We start from the raw sequence: 21,686 nt of genomic DNA, 5'->3' as shown, positions 1-21,686 counted from the left end.
ATACATCATTCATTTCCCCCTTGACCAGGGTCTTCCCCCCACACCCTGGATGTGTATTCTCCAATGGGACACATCCATAGCCAAGAGTCATCAATCATGCTGTCCAGTAATATTCTTTCGTACCGACAACTTTGGGCTGCCAAAGCGATTATCTAAGGCATTTAAGAAATGCGCTGCTTCCCCCCCTCCCTTTTTCTGCCAGCTAAAAAGATCAAAGGAGTATTATTATTATTTTTTAGTTGAGTTATCCTTTATTTAGTTATCCTTTCTGCATCATCTTTCCTGTCCATTCAAAGATTGCCAATTCTTTGCTATTTCTTTATTTATTTGTATCTCAATTCTATATTTTTTTTAATAAATAAAAAGGCGGCAAACATACCTACTGCAATACAAGTAGTCCTTGACTTACATTTGTTTACAACCCGTTTGAAATTACGGCAGTGCTGAAAAAGTGACTTATGATCAGCCTTCACACTTATGACTGTTGCTGCATCTCTTGTGGTCACATGGTCAAAATTGGGGCGTTTCTTGGCAACCAGCATTTATTTACCATTGGTGCAGCTTCCTGGGGTCTCATGTGATTTGCCATCTTCCCAGATGGCTTCTGACAGGCAAAGTCAGGAAGCCGATGTGCTTAACCACTGTGTGATTCACGTAACCACCTAGGATTCACTTAACGACCATGGCAAAAAAAAAAAAAGCCTTGAAATCAACTCACCTAAAAGCCACCACGGAGAGAAGAGTTGAAGTCCCATTTGTGTTCACATGTCAAGGACTACAATTCATTCAACAGGCTTAAACTGGTGACTGAATTAACTATTTTTTAATTCCACCTTTTTTTCACGTACACCCCAAAGCTGTGAACATACCCTAATACTCCTTCCTCCTCTTTGGAGGTTTTTAAGAACTGAAGGTTTTAAGAAGAGACTAGACAGCCACTTATCTGAAATTGTATAGGTTCTCCTGCTTGAGCAGGGGGCTGGACTAGAAGACTTCCAAAGTCCCTTCCAGTTCTATTCTATTCTATTCTATTCTATTCTATTCTATTCTATTCTATTCTATTCTATTCTATCCTATCCTATCCTATCCTACTCTACTCTACTCTATTCTATTCTATCATGTTTCTCATAAAATAAGGTCAAGTCTTTTTTTTTTTTTGAGCCCCGAAAAAATGGTTAGGCCATCTTTTCGGGGGTGACTTAATTCCCCTCCCTTGCATCCTCGCCTAGAGCGCCCCACGGGCAGCCATGCCTTGCCACCAGCTGCTCCTAACGGGTGATCATGGCAGAGCACAGAGAGCTCCCTACTCCCGCCAAGCACCTTTGCTGCAGACCCGAGACCTTCAGCGCCTGCCACTGTGGCTTTCTGTTCTGCCCATGCCGCTATCGTGTTTGGAGCTGCCGCTTCTGCGTTTGGGGCTGCCACCACATTTGGCACACCACCACCATTTGGAGCACCACTGCGGCTCCAAATGCACTCCGAACAGCGGTGGCGCTCCAAATGCAGAAGCGGCAGCTCCAAACGCAGCAGCGGCATCGGCAGAAGGGAAAGCAACAGCGGTGGGCGCTGAAGGTCTCGGGTCTGCAGCAAAGGTGCTTGGCGGGAGTAGGGAGCTCTCCGTGCTCCACCATGATCGCCCAGGAATGGCTGATGGCGAGGCATGGCTGCTTGTGGGGCGCTCCTCGCCGTTCCCCCCCATTTGGCATGTTTTAAAATAGGCCTAAATTTGGGGGGAGGGGCTTAATTTCATTTGATGCCTAGAAAACATGCTGGGTCTTCCTATGGGGAGGCATATTGTTGGAGAAACATGGTATTCTATTCCATTCCATTCCATTCCATTTCATTCTTCATCCAATATCCTATCCTATCCTATCCTATCCTATTCTATTCCATTCCATTCATATTTTCCCTACAACTACAGCCCTGGGATTTGGGCTGAGAGAATGACCGCTGCAGAGTCACCCAGTCAGTTTTGATGCCTAAAGCAGAAGTAGGAATACTCGTCTCCTTGTTTTACACCTGTTGTCTTAACTACTAAAAGATAAAGGTTTCCCAGTGAGTCATGTCTGATTCTAGGGCACAGTGCTCACCTCCATTTCTTGGCCAAAGGAGCTAGCATTGTCCAAAGACAATTTCCATGGTCATGTGGCCAGCATGATTTTATGCCAAAGGCACACAAAACACAGTTACCTTCCCGATTGAAGTGGTACCTATTTATCTACTCGCACTTGCATGCTTTGGAACTGCTAGCTGGGCCAGAAGCTGAGGCAAAGGACGGGAACTCACCCATCCCACAGAACTCGGTCTCGAACCTCTCCAGCTGACAAGCACAACATCTTTAACCACTGACCCATTCATTAGTTTGGTCTTACCCACTAGACAAAACTAAATAAGAGTTAGTTTTGGGCCATGATATTCCAAAGTCTGTTCCCTTCAAATAAGCTCTCCACAATCCTTGAATCAGCAGAAAATTTTGTCAACATATAATTTGCTATTGCTGGTTCTTATCCAACCACAGACGCAACACAGCGAATATGCCCTATTAAGTTCAGGGCATATTAAAGGATTAGATAATTCTCTGGCACTTTCTCACTCTCCACCTACCAAATGACATGTTTTAGTAGGAGAACACCCAGCAATCAATCGCCTTAAGGTAAGGTGAGGCTGGGAAGCGGACAAATTTTGATAGGTGTCTTGCTCAGCACATTAAGTAATCTGTCGAAATGTGCTCTGGACTTGCCCATGTATTTTACCCAACTGAAATCTCCATTAGAATCTGAATTTAGTGTTCCTGTGGTAGAGCACTAAACCCTTTGTGCTTTTCTTAAATAAAAAAAATCCATTTCCATGAGTATCAGCTTATCTTTCGGTTGGGGGCCTCCTTTCCATGCTTCAAGGAAGTTTTTTTCTTAAATTGTATTGTGTCAGGAGCTCTTTCCCAAGTGTGGTAAAGGGTTAAGAAGAGATTGGACAGCCACTTGTCTGAAATATTATAGGGTTTCCTGCCTGAGCAGGGGGTTGGACTAGAGAACCTCCAAGGTCCCTTTGTCATGCCCCTGGTGGAGACTGACTCTGAGGGAGAGGAGGAACAGCCGACAGGGAGTGGAGGTGTGGCTCTGGAGGTTGTGGAGGAGGCTGGGGAAGGGCAGAGGCCGGCTGGGCAGTCAGAGGAGGACCCAGGCCCATCCCCTCTCCATCCTAGGCCACGCAGGGAGGAGAGGATAAGGGAGAGATGTGGTCTACTCGGGAGGAAAGGGCCTTGATCATCTTCATGGGCTGCAGCCATGACAACTGGATAAGAGGATGGACCTGCGTACGGGCGAGTGCTGGAAATAAAGCATGGAAATATCTCTAGTTTATGGTTCCTCTCTGAGTTTGGCGTCCATCCCAGTGTGTGTTACCTGTGGATGTCCTCCAGCCCTTATCTTGCCTGGTTTGTGTTGTTTTATTACTCTTTTTAATTTAAATGGTATTTTACTCCCTCTGATAACTGCTTGTGTGGGAGTTTTTTGTCTCCAGTCAAGGACATTTGGAGCTTGGAAGCCAAGTGAAGGAATAAAAGGGGCTTCACCTGTTTTTTGTGACGGTGTTTATTTTGTATCCCACCGTGGGTCATCACACCCTTCCAACCGCTATTCTTTCCCCTGTCAAGTTATTCCTGACTCCATCTCCATTTCTTAGCCAAGGAAGTCAGCGTTGTCCAAAGACACTTCCATGGTCATTTGGCTGGAATGACTACACTCCAACACATATGGAGCTCTATTATCTTCCCATTGAAGTGGTACCTATTTATCTACTTGCATTTGCATGTTTTCACATTGTTAGGTGAGCAGGAGCTGAGGGGAGGATGGGAGCTCACCCCATTGTGCATTGTTCGGGTCTCAAACCCAGCCTGTCAGTTTTCCAGCTGATGGGCTCAGTATCTTTAACCGCTGAACCATCCCTCCCCCCGACACACAACATATAGAGGACTCCCCGAAACCTTTTGTTGTATGAGTTATCTGTTTATTGCTATGTACCGTATTGAAAATAAAAATTGGGGCATCGGATGCCTTGCCTGCTTCTCACAATTGTTTGGTGGGGTTTTAGATTTGTATTCATTTTCAACTTTAAGTTGAAAAGTTGGATTTCGATTTGTAATGTGGATTTCACAGACCTCTGATAGAGTCTTGGAGGATCCCAGATAGTCCTAACACCATAATTTTAAGAAATAGGTTTGTTTGTTATAACTGAAGTTGACTATGTTTACACTCCCCTAAGTTGCAAGCCATTTCTAAACAATTTTTGAAGCATGCATAACTTGCCTTCAGAAGCTGTGGGTGCTCCAACATGGGAAGCTTTTAAGAAGGGACTGGACAGCTATTTGTCTGATATGGGTGGGGTCTCCCGCTTGACCAGGGGGTTGGACTAGATGACTTTCAAGGTCTCTTCCAATTCTATCATTCTATAATATTGCATATGTGTAATATTGCATAAGATCATTTATATTGCGTGAAACTCAGGCTATATTGCATTCAAAAGCAACAGACGAGCAATCAGCTTTTCAGAAGACATCAACAGATGTTAATCAAAACATAATCTGCCATTGATCTAGGATGCTAAAAGCAGGTTATCTTGGGCGTGCTTGGAACATCCTGGACATTTACTGAGTTTACTCAAGTGTAAACAGCTAGCCTTTCCCAATACGTCACATGCCCATCACCCTCTCTGGATTACTGGTATATGTTCTTATAGAGCCATAGTGGCGCAGTGGTTAGAGTGCAGTATTGCAGGCTACTTCTGCTGATCACCGGCTGCCAGCAGTTCACCAGACCGAATCTCACTAGGTTCAAGGTTAGCTCAGTCTTCCATTCTTCCGAGGTGGGTAAAATGAGGGCCCAAATTGTTGGGGGCAAGAGGCTGACTCTGTAAACCTCTTAGAGAGGGCTGTAAAGCAATGTGAAGCGGTATATAAGTATATAAGTCTAAGTGCTGTCGCTAGTGCTAGTGCTATTACCATGCCAGTGGCCTGAACAGACAGAGTCTAGCCTTGCTTGGGCCAGCTGATATTTTGAGTGAGAAATAACATCTCGACATTTGGATAATGTTGACTACAGGTAGCTCTTGACTTATGACCATTTGTCTAGTGACTGTCGGATATTGCGATGGTGCTGAAGAAAGCAACTCATGATCCCTGCCTGAAGTTACACTTGCGGTGGTGCTCCTGGGATCGCCTGATCAAATCTTGGGTGCGCAGCAATCCACCTGCCCTTATGACTGACTTTAAGACCAACTCCTCCACTCCTGAGCCATCCCATGCTCCACTTAATAACCCAGATTGTCATTTAACAACCGCAATGAGGAGAGGAGGGATTGGAGTCCTTAAACGAGGCGATCACATGGGCACATCACATTAACAAATGTCATGACTCGAGACCATAAGGACGAGCCTGCATTATGATTGTAAGTTGAGGACTAGCGATCACTAAATAATTCTTCCAATAATAATTGTCAGTTACAGATGAAGATGCGACAAGCAGCTTCAGGCCTCAAGCTTAGATGGGTTATAAGGGTCCCTTCTATCTCATCCATCCTATGATCAGGAGTGGAGTTCAAAAATCCCAGCAACCGGTTCACTATCTGGTTGCTGGGTGGGCATGGCCATTGTGGGCGTGGCCTACTAGAACTTCCGGGAGGGCCGTTTTTCACCTTCCCCAGAGTCTGGAGGCTTCCCTCAGGCCTCTGGGAGTAGGAAAACAGGCTCCCACAGGAAGCCAGTAACAGGCCCATTTCCAGACTTCCGGAACTTTCCGGGAGGACCATTTTTCGCCCTCCCAGAGCTTCCGTGCAGATCCTGCACTTACCTGCATCCAAAACTGGCCATGTGGAGACTCCTGGGAGGGGAGGGGCAGGTTGGGTGGGGCCAGCCGGTTGGTTCAACTACCGGTTTGGCGAACCAGGTGTAAATTTAACATCCGGTTCACCCGAACCAGTCCGAACCAGTAGAATGCCTCTGATGCTTCTCTCACCTTGAATGTCAGGATAAAGCACCATATATAACAATCCCCAGAAGAGAGTGGTGCCTGCCGTCTCTGTTCCCCCCACGAAGAGATCAAAGATGCTCTGAACCATGTTCTTTTCATCATAGGGTGACTTGGGTTGGTCTTTCGTCTGCAGAACAAAAATGGAGAAACAAACACCTGAGAAATCTTGAAGGTCATCTCTTCCTCCAAGTCCTTGCCTGTTGGAATATGTGTTAGCATCTATTTTGTATTGCAACAATTACAGAATCGTTCAGCTAAGAGATGGCAGTGTTTAGTTTGCATCTGTGGTTGTAATCTATGGTTCTATTTGTTCTGAGGAGAGTTTCCTGTTTCCTGTTACAGTTTAAAACAGTTGAACAGTAAAGCACATGACGACAGTACTCTTTGTTTGCTCTGGGTGTCTTATTTTTTTCCCATGTACGGGAGGCCCACTTTTCTTGCTTGCCGTGGGACAGGAGGTTGCACGGTGTATACCAGTACTGCCACCATCGTGAGGCAGGGGTGGAGCTGGCCCACAAACGGTGCACCGGCTTACCTCAGGGCCCCCTCAGCCAGGCCACCCAGGCCCCAACATGTGGGGCAGCTTCACCCCCGACCTCACCTCATGGCCATCATACTGCAAGCATCCAGATGGAATGGGCAAGCAGCCAGTTGTGCAAGCTCTTAAGTAGGGTTTATTTGTGTGGTAGGGCTTATATCAGGTGCACACATTAAAAACCATGCTAGGGCTTTTTGGGGGATAGGTCTTATTTTCAGGGAAACAGGGTCTATATATAAAAATAGACTTTCTAACATTGCCAATTTCAAACAGTTGCAACCTTCTCTCTTTGGAGAAGGCAGGGACAAAAAAGGTAGCCATTTCCTCCTGTCGGTCTCAGAGCCCTGGCATCCACTCCGATGTTGCACTGTCACAATCCCCAGAGAAGACGGTATTCAAGACTACTACACAGCTGGATGGTTGGGCAATTCTGGGAGTAGAAGTCCCCCCATTTTGAAGTCGCCAAGGTTGGGAAGACGTTATGTTATAAGCTGCCTAAAACAGTCACACAAAAGAGTATCTGCTTACTTTCTCTATTTCAGCCAGGTAAAAATGAATGAAGTCTTGTTCTTTTTCTTGATGCTCTGCTTCTTGGTGCTTCTTGATCTCCTCTCTTATGAATGACCGAACAAAGTCACAGGAGGAAAATCCCTTCTGATGAGATCCTGGAACATGATGCATAATCCAGGGGAAAATATTGTACAGCTGGTGGAAGAGAAGTAACATCACCTGAGTTAGGAAGCCATATTGATAAAATAAAAAATAAGGATTAAACAGAGGCAAAAGGAACTGAGAGCCTTGGTGGCATAGTGGTTAAAATGCAGTACTGCAGGCTACTTCTGCTGCCTGCCAGCTGCCTGCCAGCTGCCTGCAATTTGGCAATTGAAATCTCACCAGGCTCAAGGTTGACTCAGCCTTCCATCTTTCTGAGTTGGGTAAAATGAGGACCTAGATTGGACTTCCAGTTTGAGTTTCTTCGGCAATAGACCGAAGCCTCATCTCTGCGAGGCTTCGATCCGTGCTCGCCGCTGGAGCGCCCCGAGCCAGCTGGTTCCAGGGCTAAGCCACCCCGTAGAGGTGGTGAAGAAGGGGGAGACTGCCTGCAGGGTTGAGGAAAGCCGCATCTCTCCTCCCCAGCTGGCCATTATTCCCTTTCCCGAAGGTGGTTGTAGCTGTGATCAGAAATGGCCACCACAAAGAAGAACTCGACCAGAAAAGAATGTGCAGGAGGAAGATAAGAAGAGAAAGTTTTGGTTGACTGGGTCAAACAGCAAAAGCAACAAATAAGGTACCCTGGAATTGAAACTATTAAAAAAAAAACAATAACATTGTTCCCTAAGAAGATTTTTAAGCTGCGAAGGAGAGAAAAAAGGGAAAAGATTTGGTTTTTTTTTTCTCCTTTTCCTATACTGACAGCTAAGAGACTTAAGCAAGAAATTGGAAAAAAATCCACTTTGACATTAATAGGCATTTAATGCTGAAAATAAAAAGTCAAAGGGATAATAAAGATTTCTGGATAATCCAAAGCTTTTGAAAACAGGAAAAGAGAGAAAAAGAATAAAAGGGCAGGTTCTGGAAGGGAGGAGACTGCCTGGAATTAAAAAGAACTTACAGCAAAATCGCAACAAGACTTCCAAAAGATACATTTTAACTGAAATATCACAACAAAAACCCCAGGAAGAGAAAGTGGAAAAAGAAATAAGAAAATATAACTCGGGACTATTTGGATTACTTGATGATTTCTGGATTTTTGGTTATTGTATTTGAATGACTAAAATCAATTGGGTGGTTGTTTAAACTGTTTAAAATGGCTCCACTTTTAGAAGAACTGAAAATGGAAGTACAAAGTACAAAGAAGATGCACAAGAAGGGAGAGGTTCTTTTGGCTGCATATTTCAGTTTTTAGAAATGGAAATTTGGAATTATGAGAAACAACAAGAAATGCCTGCAGAACAAGAAGATTGCGACAAAGAAGAAGCCATCTTTAATGAACAAGTAATCTTAGGTGGGGGGAAAAAAGAAAGGGGGGAAAGAGAATGGAAAGTTTAAGATTGGGAAAAACAACTCCAAAAAAAGAGAGTGAAAAATAAGTATAAAATCAGAAAGCAACAGAAGAGGGAAATGCAGAAGAGAGAATTAGATGTAGAGAGACAAGGGGGTAAAAAGGGGAGGGAGAAGATGAGAGGGAAGAAAGAAAGGAAAAGAAGTTATAAAGGACAGAAACAAAATATAGAGAAATGGGGCCTATTTAGAGATAATCGGTGAAAATTTAATGGAAAAGGGGATTCTGCAAAGGTACATAAGATTGTATTGTTATATTAGAAATAGAAATAACTTTAGAAAATATGAAGCAATGTATGATTAAAATGTTTGATAAAATAGCTATTGTAATTCAGTGGAATGCTTGTCAATAAAAAATTGTAACAAAACATATGTGAAGAGAAATAAGGGAAAAATTAATTATGGAGATTATATGTGTCTTTAAGGAAGTATGATATTTAATTGAAAAGAAGTGTTAAAAATGTTAAGATTTTAATGATTATTAATGATAGAACTGAACTGGAATGGAATGAGGGTTTATAATTACATATATTTATAATGTGTTTTTTTTTTAAGAATATAGGGTGTATTATAAGAATGTACCAGCAGAATTCGATTGGAAGTTATGTATTATGTATTATACTGAAGGTCATAACCTTAAGGTATATATATTGAAGTTTAAATAAGAGTTGAATGGATGTAATTAAAAGATATAAAGGTGTCATTCTCCAATTAGTAACTACAGGAGAAAATTTGTTTAATGAGAAAAGATAATATGAAATTGAAACAGAACAGACAAAAGTATAAATATAATAATTTGAATTGAGATGAGATAATCAAAATAAAATTTGAGGAAATTAAAAGAGGGGAAAAACTATATAGAAAATGTAGAATAGTATAAGACATGGAATAGAACACAAAAAGGAGCATGAAATTGAGCTTTGTGTCTGTATAAAGAAGTTCAACCCGGGACCATGCTATTTTCAAAAAGATGTTTTACTTGTATTTTGTATTTGTGAAAACCCAAATAAAACTTTATTAAAAAAAAATGAGGACCTAGATTGTTGGGGGCAATAGGCTGACTCTGTAAACCACTTAGAGAGGGCTGTAAAGCACTGTGAAGCAGTATACAAATCTAAGTGCTATTGCTATTTGAGAGCAAAATCGTTGAGAACAATCTTTGAGAATATTCTTGGCAGAAATTATCGAGACTTTGACGTGACTCAGAACATCCTATCCTACTTTCTTTAACTAAAGAATGAATTAAATTCTTGTTGTTTTGAACAATCTTGGAGGAAGAGGCATAAGAAAAAAAGTGTCAGTGAATAGTTATTTCCTTATTTTTCTTTCTTTATTTTTTCTTATCTTTATTGCTCTTATCTTTTGGTTTTACTGTTGTATTTGGAAATATCTCAGCGTTGTATTCTCCTTTTCAGGGTTTCTGAGAATGTCCAGGCAATTTTTTCCTTTTATTTTAGTAGAACACAATACTGAGGCAGTATTCCAGGTCCCTCGTTAAATCCACCCATCCATCCATCCATCCATCCATCCATCCATCCATCAATCAATCAGAATAGAGCTGGAAGGGACCTTGAAGGTCTTCTAGTCCAACCCCTTATTCAAATAGGAGATCTTATACAGTTTCAGGCGTGTGACTGTCCAGTTTCTTCTTAAAACCTGATGGAGCATCCCACAACCTCTTGAGGCAAGCTGTTCTACTGGTTAATTGTTCTAACTGTCAAGAAATTTCTCCTTAATTCCAGGTTGCTTTTCTCCTTGGTTAGTTTTCATCCATCCAAATAAAACTACATGCAAAAATCGTTAAGCCTAAAGTTTCAAAATTGATCAGAGGTGGTATTCAGCAGGTTCTACCAGTTCTGGAGAGATGATAGCAGACATTTTGAGTAGTTCAGAGAATCGGTAGAAGAAATTTTGAGTAGTTTAGAATACCACCTCTGACTGGCCCCCACCCCCATCTATTCTCTGCCTCCTTCCCCCTGGAGTGGGGTGGTAATGGAGATTTTACAGTATCCTTCCCTTGCCATGCCCACCAAGCCAGGCCCACAGAACAGGTAGTAAATTGTTTTGAATCCTACCACTGAAATTGATGTCACTGTCCCTTAGATTAAAATCTGAGATTATCATTTCCCCTTAGAGGGGAACATCAGACAGTATCATTAGCAGGGATTTTTCATCTTAAAAATGTTGCTGTCCTTGTCCCAAAAAGGCAACAGGATTTTCCTTGAAGACGTTTTGCTTCTCATCCAAGAAGCTTCTTCAGCTCTCACTGGATAGTGGGAGGATGGAAGGATTAGTATTCCTTGCAGACAGCTGGTCATTTGCACCCTTTTGAGGGTCATTGAAGCACTTGGAGGTTTATCTGTGTCCTCAGCATGAGAAGCAAAATGTGTTCAAAGAAAAAACAAGAAAGTCCAGTTTCCTCCTGAAAAAGCTCCTTTGGAACAACCATGACCTGGATGACTGAGAATCTCTGCAGATGATTGGTTACACAATTTTATAAACAACACGAAAAGTTTTACGACCAACACAAGTGACAACAATGATGGCCTGGCTCCATTATGGTCGTAATTCAAGGACAATCTGTACGGGAAACCCAACCAATCTCACTCGGCAAGGATAGGATGAGAAATATGGCTACCACCACAATTTAATCCCTTTCACATCTGTGTGACCCACAAAACAGGGGGCTGGGTTTTTCATTGCACCGTCATGGCTGCCATTTTGATTTTTTTTGGGGGGACTCCTCTCGCTGCAGATAGGCCTGCTTCCCGACTAGCCTTTAGTACCCATTGCAGGGCTTTTTTTGACCCACAACCTCTAAGCCTCTTCAGTGATTGTAACATTTTGATTCTCTTAAGAAAAAGAAAAGAAGGGATCAGCTCACGTTACTCGCGACACCCTCAGGGGCATTGAAAAACATCTCAATGGCTTCCAGCAGGTGATGAAAAGTCTTGTCTTCTGTGGAGAAACGATGGCCAAAGACGAGTGCACAAATCACGTTGGAAACCGCGAGGTTCAGGGCGAAAGAAGGATTCATGGGTTTTCCTGCAAAGAGAAAGAGGGACTCGGTGACCGGCCTGCCTCTTGCAAAGATTGCATAGGGCCTGTGTGGAGAAAGACTAAGGATGACACAATAGCATCTTCCGGTCCTTGATGGTTTGCCACAAAGAACAGGCAGTCAACCCTGAAGGCAGGATAAGAAGCAATGGATGGAAATCAGGTGTGGGATTCTAATAATTTAATAACCTGTTCTCTGCCCTAATGACCAGTTGGATAGGCAAGAACCAATAATTAGATTAAAAAGACCTGCAACCCAGAGTTACAAATCAGGCAGGATGCAAGAGCATCTTGAAAAATTAAAATAGTTAAAATGCAATGATAACTATCAACAGCCAACTCTTGCTCATAAAGTGAAACTCTTTAGCAGAGAGGTCATTTAAGCTCTCCAGAAAGGGCACACCCAGGAGAAGCAAGCCTTAGATCCATTTGCACCACTTAAAGATACCAGCTGGTCTCACTCATCTCACAAAATATCCTAAGGAAATCATCTAGATCAGGGGTCCCCAACCACCGGTCCCTGGAGCGGTACCGGTCTGTGGAACAATTTCTACTGGGCCGCCGATTTGCTGGGTGCCGCCATCTTGTTTTGATGAAAAAGTGCTTCCGGTGAGCTTTTCCGGGTTGAAAGCAGCATTTGGGTGCTGAAAGAATCCTCACACCTTAGTTTCATCGAGGGGGGGGGGGCGGCTTCGAACAAAACTAAGGCGCGAGGATTCTTTCAGCACACATGGCAAGGCGAGCTGAGCGACCGTCCCAAAGCCGTCGCGAAGCCCATCGACACAGGTACAAAGGAGGAGTTGAAGGTGGCGGGGAGAAGTGGGGGACGGCTGGCTGGCCGGTCGCTCGGCTCGCCTTGCCATGAGTGCTGATGCCGGTACCAGGCCACGGATGATTTTCTGATGTTAGTGTGAGTGATGTTGAATAACACACAACCAGCATACAGATACACTGAATAGTAAAATGTAGTAGTAGTACATAGTAGAATAGTAAAATAGTAGTAAAATGTACTTCCAGTAAATGGTTAATCAAAGTCCAACAAACAGACCAAGTCATACATGGTTAAAGCAGTCAGTTTTCAGTCCAGTGATAATCCAAATAACAAAGTCCAGTATCATAAACAGTTCAGTAAACAGACTCACAGCAATCCAAGAAGAACGACGATCAGCAACAGTCAATAGGGAAAAATGCAAACCAACCAACATCGAACATCAGAACATCTAGCAACATCTAGCAACTAGGAAACCATGTTTCTGGCATTACCCAGGTCAATACAACACAGGAGGCTGATAGACACATAGCCAATACCTAAGCCACACATGTTCTTAAGAAAAAGCCAGCCAATCTGCAAACATCAACTCCATCAACCAATCAAGAAATAACAACACAGCCAACCTCCCTACCAGTATATATAGGGAGACGGCAGCTCTGATCATGCTTTGCTTGCACAAGCACGAAGCCAAAAGCACCAGCCTGAAGATGGCAAATGGGACCTCACTGAAATGTTGCCAAGATACTCTCAATCTTACACGGGAAAAGACCTGAACACACCAAGACCTGCATACCTGTACCCATGAAAATCTACGAAAACAAATATGTATATGTATGTGTATATGTATATGTATATGTAAATGTATATATGTATCTACGAAAATCTACGAAAACATATGTGTGTGTGTGTGTTTTCGTAGATTTTCGTAGATTTTCGTAGATACATATATACATATACATACACATACACATACACACACACACACACACACACACACATATAGTATTCACCTTTGTTCGGGTATTTTCCCACATCATTATAGTTGTGCTTTTAAAGTTGTAGCAACGTTTCGGCAGAATCTCTTCTGCCATCATCAGGCTTCTGTATAGTGTTCGGCTGTGAGTCAGCCTTTCACAGCCATTTCTGTTTTTATTTATTTTATTAAACTTTTTTATTATTATTAAATTTTGCTACAACTTTACACTGTAAAAACATATGGACTACTTTTCTCGACCAGGGTAAAGCAATAGATACAATTTACATAGACTTCTGCAAAGCCTTTGATTTGGTGTTACACGACAAACTACTGTTAAAACTAAACTCTTTTGGCATTTCCAGTTCCCTTAATAAGTGGATAACTGCGTTCCTGTCAAATAGCCAACAAATTGTAAAAATAGGGAGCGCAATATCAAACCCTGATCCAGTTAACAGCGGTGTTCCCCAAGGCAGAGTTCTAGGACCCACATTCTTTATACTCTACATAAATCACCTTTTACAATCACCTTATAAGCAATTGCATCCTCTTCATGGATGACATAAAACTATTCAACACCACCGACAATGCTACTGTCCTTCAAAGTGACCTTGATTATGTGTCTGAATGGTCAAACAATTGGCAACTCCAAATATCGACCAACAAATGCTCTGTCCTATACATAGGTAAAAAAAAAATCAATACACCAAATACAAGCTTGGCGGATATGACCTCGTTGACGACCCTCACTCTGTCAAGGACCTTGGAGTACTCATATCAAACAATTTAAGTCGCCAGAGCTCACTGTAACAGCATTGCCGAAAAGGCATTAAGAGTTGTAAATCATGAAGCTTCTCCTCCAGTTATTTAACAGTAACTAGGGCATACAAAACTTTTGCTAGACCAATACTCGAATACAGCTCATCTGTCTGGAATCCTCACTGTATATTGGACATTAATAGAATTGAGCGAGTCCAGAAGTATTTCACGAGAAGAGTACTACACCCCTCTGCTCGCCATAGAATACCTTATCTCACCAGGCTTGAAATTTTGGGCTTGGTCAACCTAGAACTATGCCTCCTATGATTGGACTTAAGCATAGTACACAAAATTATCTGCTACAGTCTCCTACCAGTCAATGACTATTTCAGCTTCGACCACAATACAAGAGCACACAACAGATACAAACTCAATGTAAACCTCTCCAAACTTGATTGCAGAAATTACGACTTCAGCAACAGAGTGGTCAATACCTGGAATGCACTACCTGACTCTGTTGTTACATCCTCTAACCCCTACTCCTTTAACCTCAAACTATCCACTATTGTCCTCACCCCATCCCTAAGAGATATGTAAGGGGCGTGCATAAGTGTACCATCGTGCCTCCCGTCCCTGTCCTATTGTCCCCATTTATTCGTACCGATTTCCTGTATTCTTACTCATGTTTACACTTATTCCTATTATCTTGTAAGCAACTGACAAATCAAAAAAATAAAATAAAATAAAATAAAATAAATAAATAAAATAAAATAAAATAAAATAAAATAAAATAAAATAAAATAAAATAAAATAAATAAAATAAAATAAAATAAAAATAAAATAAAATAAAATAATAAAATAAAATAAAATAAAATAAAATAATAAAATAAAATAAAATAAAATAAAATAAAATAAAATAAAATAAAATAAAATAAAATAAAATAAAATAATAAAATAAAATAAAAAAATAAAATAAAATAAAATAAAATAAAATAAAATAAAATAATAAAATAAAATAAAATAATAAAATATGACTTCAGCCTGTCTTCTTTGTCATAGCTTTTACATTTTGGAAAATTAAAACAAATAAGAAAATACAGGTTTCCAGCCAAAAGATAAAGGCACTCGCCTCCATAGCAATACCTTCAGTTTTCCTGAACACTTCCACCAAACTCTGGGCTTCCTCTTCAATCTGATACACCAGAGCGCTCTTCCCCATGCCCAGGGTCTTCAGAGCCGCCATTGAAAATCGTCTTTGATGCTTCCAGTTCTGGCCCGAGGAAAGTGTGATTCCTGATGACACAGAACCACCGGACGACAGATTATTGGCCTTATTCAAATCTTTGGAACTGACAGAAGGGCAAAATACAGTACCTTTCTCAGAATATTGTGATCGAAACAGCAATAGCACTTAGACTTATATACCGCTTCACCATGCTTTACTCTGAGCAGTTTTACAGAGCCAGCATATTTGCCCCCAACAATCTAGATCCTCATTTTACCGACCTCGGAAGGATGTATGGCTGAGTTAACCTGGAGCTGGCCAGGATCGAACTGCTGACAGTCAGCAGAATTAACCCGCCATACTGCATTCTAAAGACTGCGCTACCGTGGCTGATCACATCTGTAATGTAAAGCTGCCTCTGAAACTGGAAGTCCAATTCTGCCAAGTGGGTAGCATGGGCTTTGGAGTTACTAGGAAACAGTATCATAAAACAGGAAGGCTAAATAAACCAGGAATAACTAAAAGGGGACAAGAGAATTAAGGGAGACGTAGCGGGTCAATTTCCTTAAAATTTAATTTGCAGCTCTACATCTTCTTCCATGGAGATTCAAACTCCTGGAAGGTTTATTTAATTTTTAAAAAATACATATGCTGGGTATGTCAATATTTAAGGATGTAAATTCTTGTTAAACCAAAGAAAGGAACATTAATGTCATTCTAATTTTTTGTGAATTATCCCCATGAAACAATTATTCTAGTTCAACATCGTTGTTTTAAAAAAGGAGCCAATAATTTTCCAGGGGGGAAAATGGCAATTTTCTTATGGATAAAATTGAGAGTTTATTGAAGTTACAGACTGAAGTTACTTTGTGTATTGCCACTGTACAGGTAGTTCCCGATTTATGACAATTCCTTTAATAACCATTTGACAATGCTGAGAAAAGTGACTTAGTTAGGACCACTCCTCAGTGTCATGCTAACATGAGCAAAAATTGGGTGCTTGGCAACTGGCATGTATTTACGATGGTTTGCAGCATCCTGGGGGGTCACGTAATTAACATCTGTGACTTTCCTAGGCAGCTTCTGACAAGCAAATCTGATGGGGGAAGCTGGATTCACTTCATGACCGTGGCAAAAAGGGGCGGCAAAGTCAGGTGTAACTCACTAGACGACCTCCTTGCTTAGCAACAAAAGTTCCAGTCCCAAATGTGGTTGTAAGTAGAGGACTAGCAGAACCACGACAAAGGTGACACCAAAGAAATGAACATTGTCCTGCCTCCGGTGCCGACATCTGAAGAAAGTTGATCGTTCTTACCTTTGTTGTTTCCCACTGTTTTGAAAAGGGGGAGCAGAGGCCGGCCAGAAACATCTTCAGAGTGGCTGGTGAGACCGTCCTTCACAGCTTGGAAGCCATGTAATATAATCACAGGGTAGGGCCCGAACCACAACGTGAAGATATTCCCGTAGATCTTGGACATCTGTTAGAAAAACGATCCCACACGGTCATATATTTTAGCAAAAGGGTCCTCTGCCCTGTTTCTGGGTAGGCGTGGCCATGGTGGGCGTGGCCTAGTCAGCCTCCTGCACCCTGATTGGTGGGGGGTGTTTTTACCCTCCCCGGGCTCCGGAGGCTCTCTGGAAGCCAAAAATGGGCTCCTTTCCGGCCTTCCTCAACTTCCAGGAAGCCTGTTTTTTGCCCTTCCTGAGCCTCTATGTGCGCCCTGCATTTACCTGCATCCAAAACAGGCCACATGAAGACTCCGGGGAGGGGAGGGGAGGGGAGGGGAGAGGAAGGGTGGAGCCAGCCAGGAGTGGGGATTTGGAGGTTCTCCAAACTGCACAGAATCTTAGCGAGGGGCTCTCCCAACCCGCCGTGAACCCCCAGCAGCCCAACCCCTGTGACACGGTCTTTAAGATTCTTGGTGACTATATAATTTATTTTCATTTGAATAAAAGCTTAAATTCATTAGATTCATTACAGATAGGAGAGAAGGAAGAGGACCGCGGTGTTCTTGGTACTCTCTGAGCTTGGTTGCTTTCTTGCAGACATTTCATCGCCCAACTAGGGAACACTATCAGTGTTAGAAGGGAGAGGAGTTTGGAGGAGAAGGAGGAGGAGGACTGTAGAGTCCTTGGTGCTCTCTAAGGTTAGTTGGTTTCTTGAAGACATTTCAGTACCCAACTAGGTAACATTATCAGTGCTGGAAGGGGGTGGGGTTTGCGAGGAGGAAGAAGAGGAGGAAACTGATAAGGTGGACTCTATTCCTATTCCCAGAAAAAATAACATTTGTCCACTGTCCAGTGTTATCCCGGAGATTTTAGATGAGATGGGTGTTGCTGCAAAAATGATAAATAGATAAATAAATCTACTCGGTCTGCACACTAGATAACATCTTTATTAAGTTAAACAACAATACACAAGGGAGTGTGCAAACTTTTCAATTCTCTGAAAGATTTCATTCAGTTAAATCGTTTTTTAAAAAAGAAAGCAGGGAGAAAAAGCATAGATTTTTTTAAAAAAAATGTGGCCTGAGTTGTGAACAAAGTTAAGTGGAATAAGGAGATTTTCAATGTTGCTGGAAAGTTGTGGGTGACGTTTAATTTGCACCCAGCCCAATACCAAGTCATCCTTACATTCAGAGCAGAGGAAGTGCAAATGGCACTCCCTTTAGATGGCAGAAAAAAAATGATGTTTCTTTATTAGACGTCAGCAAGCATCAAAAATAGTTAACAGGCATAAAATAAACAAAGCAGTGGTGGGATTCGACCAGTTCAGACCAGTTCGGGCAAACCGGATGATAAAGTTACATCTGGTTCGCCAAACTGGTATTTCAACTGACCTGCTGGCATCCTGTGAGTAAGTGGCATGTAGAGTAACCTTTGGTTACTCCAGCTTTAAGCCTTCTAGGTGTTATGACTCCCCTTCAAAATTCCAACGAACAAAACAGAAAGCAGCCGTTTCACAATTAAATCAAACGGAAAGAAGTCTTACAAGATAACGGCTGGCAGGAATCTCAATCCATAGTATAAATCTTTACTCTGTCCGGCAAACCAGTCCTGGCAATAAATCTCTAGTCTCAGAGCTTCTTGCTGTAACGTCCTCACTCAAATAAGTCACTTTGTTCCTGGCAAATTGTACCAGCCCAGCTGTGTCCTTTTATACTCATTGAGGCAACGTGCTAATTTACTGACTCGCTCTCCTCATTCGCTCCAGCTGATTTTGCCTTCTCAACTGTCTTCTGTTCCTTACATTTAACCACAAATTTTCCAAGTTCTCATTGCCACTAGAAGACTCTCTCAAAACTTCCCTGTCAGCCATTCCCGGCTGTTGATCAGATAAGGAACCAGAGGAAGTCAAAGGTCCTGACAATTCTAATACATCAGGTCTGTCGTCCTTTGTCACGTCCATCTCCTCATCCTGGTTACCAGTCCAATCACTGAGCCATGCCGGCTCATATTTTTCTGCCATGACCTCCTTACTTGAACTCATATCAGTCACAGGAGCTGAATCCAAGCCCAGAGCCACAACACTAAGTATAGACAGCAGAACAGAGTTGGCAAATAGGACACCAGGCAATACCGTGGCCTCTTTCCTGCACCCTAAACAGAATGCAGGTTGTCCGCAACTAACAACCATTCATTTTGTGACCAGTCAAAGTTACAACAGCATTGAAAAAAGTATGATGGTTTTTCACACTTATTTTATAGCCCAGGTGGTCAAGGCAAGGCAGGCCCCTCGAGAGTCCTTCGTTCCTCTCAATAAATGGTCCAACAAATGGACCTCCTTTTTTTTGGCAACTGGAAAAAGTTTGCCCCCATGTTCTTCTGAGATAGCTGTTTGACTATTCTATTCTATTCTATTCTATTCTATTCTATTCTATTCTATTCTATTCTATTCTATTCTGTTCTGTTCTGTTCTGTTTTGATACCAGGCCTCTAGCCTATGAGGGCTCTGGAATCGCAGACAGACTGTTGCTATTGGCAGTCAATACAGCAGAGGACTGCAGGAGGCTGTCGTGGCTTTTATTTTACTACAAGTTCAGGCGAACTGGGCCAAACCGGTAGCATCACCACCACTGCAGTTTTTACTGCTTTTTACTGTTACCGATTTCCCTATTATAGCACATATTGCACATGTTTCAGTGTACAAAATGACCAGAGATATTGATGTCGGAAGAGGACCAACAGAAATCGCTAAAAATTTACCTCAAGTTTTCTTTTGTGTGTGGCTATTATTGCATGATCAAAAAAGATCAAGATTTGTCCAATTAGAAAACACGGTGAGCGCAAAGAGTAGCTCTTACAAAAAAGAAAAATAGATTTGATCCTCCCACTCTTTTGGCTACAACACAAAAGCCACAATGCCACTTAGCAATAAATGGCAGGGCCTCGACTTATGACCACAATCGAGCCCGACAATTCTGTTGTGAAGTGAGACATCTTTTTAAATGGCCTTTTGGCCTCTTTCATCACTTTTCTGGCCACGGTTGTTAAGAGAGTCGCTGCCGTTGATAAGTTAGACCCACGGTTGTTAAATGAACCTGGCTTCCCCCATGGACTTGGCATGTCAGAAGGTCGCAAAAGAGGATCACATAACCTTGGGGACATGGCAACGGTCGTAAATACGAACCAGTTGCCAAACATCTGGATTTTGATCATGTGATCATGGGGATGCTGCAAAAGTTGTAACTGTGAAAAATGGTCATACGTCACATTTTTCCAATGCCATCTTAATTTTGAACGGTCACTAAATGAACTCTTGTAAGTCAAGGACTAACTTGTATTGTTCTGGTTTGTTGTTACCTGTATTATTCTGTTCTGTTGTTATCTGTATTATTCTGTTTTGTTGTTACCTATATTGTTCTGTTTTGATGTTACCTGTATTATTCTGTTCTGTTGTTATCTGCATTGTTCTGTTTTGTTGTTACCTGTATTGTTGCCAAACATCTGAATTTTGATCATGACTTTGAACAGTCACTAAATGAACTGTTGTAAGTCAAGGACTACCTGTATCTACTTCTGAAGGGCCATCTTCCATACTTTCATTTCTTTGCTTCTAAATATGTATCGGCACACCTCTCCCCTAACAATAACAGATTAACAGAGTTGGAGGGAGACCTTGTAGGTCATCTAGTCCAACCCCTCTCACCCAAGCAAGAGACCCTACACCATTTCTGACAAATGGCAGTCCATTACTTCATTTTTCTGATCCGAGTTAATCAGCTGGTGAAAGGGATAGAAAATTCTTACCTCTGTCAAGAGTTCCCGGCTAAATATAAAAAATTTGGGGTGCCATAAGCATCCGATGAAAGGCAGAGGGGTCGGTCCAGGTGGGTAGTGCCTTCTCCGAACCTGCAGCTTCACCAGTTGGACAACCAGGAGGCAGAGGAGGAGAGTGAGGAAAATTGAGCTTAGCACCAGCATTTCTGTGCAGCTTCTCCAAGGAGTCTGCCTGCTCTGTGGTAAGACTTTTGCCTGCAAAATCCTTTTGCTTTTCCAATTTTGTTCCCATGGGCAGGATCTTACCCAGAGGATTTAAATTTGCCCTGCCTCTTTTGGCAAATCTGCTTCCCATTCCACATCTCAGGGCATTTTCTTCTTGGGATCCGGTTCAGCAAATTATGTTGTAAGGTTAAATGGAACAACCGGCGGGCCTACCCCTGGATAACTTCTCTTCCACCACTGTGGCTTCTGCAGAAGTTTAAGCTGGCGGAAAGATTAAACTGTCAGATTAAACTCTCCTTATTTCTAGCTGAAATCTCTCTGCTTGATCAGTTTCCATCCATTATTCCTTGTCTGGCCTTTCAGGTGCTTTGGAAAATAGCTTGACCCCCCCTCTCCTCCTCTCTCCAACAGCCCCTCAAGGATTGGACCTGGGACTGTCTTGTCACTGTTGGAAGTTATAACCCGCCCTAGAAAAAGGAAACATTTTATGATATACTAAAAAGGCAGAATATTTCCCCTAAAAGAGAAATAGAAACTCAGAGAGGCAGAAACTCAGCGCCTCCACCCCTCAACCCGCCATCAATGGGCCATGAAGGCCTGAGACAACGACACGCCGCATTTTCAGTCTCCGCATCTCATTTTCGGCCTCTGCACACCCCATTTTCCACCCATTTCAGGCGGTGGGGATCAAAGTGGGCGGAAAATGGGGTGCGCAGAGACTGAAAATGGGATGGGACAGCCTTGTTTATATTTATTCCAAACTTTAGTAGGCCACGTCTAACAAAATGGTTATTAAAACCAACTGTAGATTCATTTTTATCGTGCCAGAGGGA

General features: G+C 42.2%; 1 protein-coding gene across 2 annotated transcripts in view; it reads right to left on the bottom strand.

Moving 5' to 3' along the window:
• LOC113449872 (cytochrome P450 2C8-like) overlaps positions 1–21,320 on the bottom strand; it is a 59,348-nt gene extending 38,028 nt beyond the window's left edge. Inside the window, exons 1-6 of one of the 2 annotated variants that reach the window (XM_087933655.1) lie at positions 20,659–21,320; positions 16,724–16,886; positions 15,327–15,476; positions 11,507–11,667; positions 7,090–7,266; positions 6,009–6,150 (exon numbers count right to left, since the gene is read on the bottom strand). In XM_087933655.1, coding sequence (XP_087789781.1) covers positions 6,009–6,150; positions 7,090–7,266; positions 11,507–11,667; positions 15,327–15,476; positions 16,724–16,886; positions 20,659–20,832 — 967 coding nt within the window. In that variant the 5' untranslated portion in view covers positions 20,833–21,320. The remainder of the gene's footprint in view (positions 1–6,008; positions 6,151–7,089; positions 7,267–11,506; positions 11,668–15,326; positions 15,477–16,723; positions 16,887–20,658) is intronic. The other variant, XM_087933656.1, reaches the window with a different exon arrangement.
• Positions 21,321–21,686: the final 366 nt, after the last annotated feature.

Source organism: Pseudonaja textilis, chromosome 4 (genome assembly GCF_049901715.1).
Source record: "Pseudonaja textilis isolate UNSWEBS1 chromosome 4, rPseTex1.2, whole genome shotgun sequence".
NCBI lineage: Eukaryota > Metazoa > Chordata > Lepidosauria > Squamata > Elapidae > Pseudonaja > Pseudonaja textilis.
This window is presented reverse-complemented; position numbering and strand designations above follow the sequence as displayed.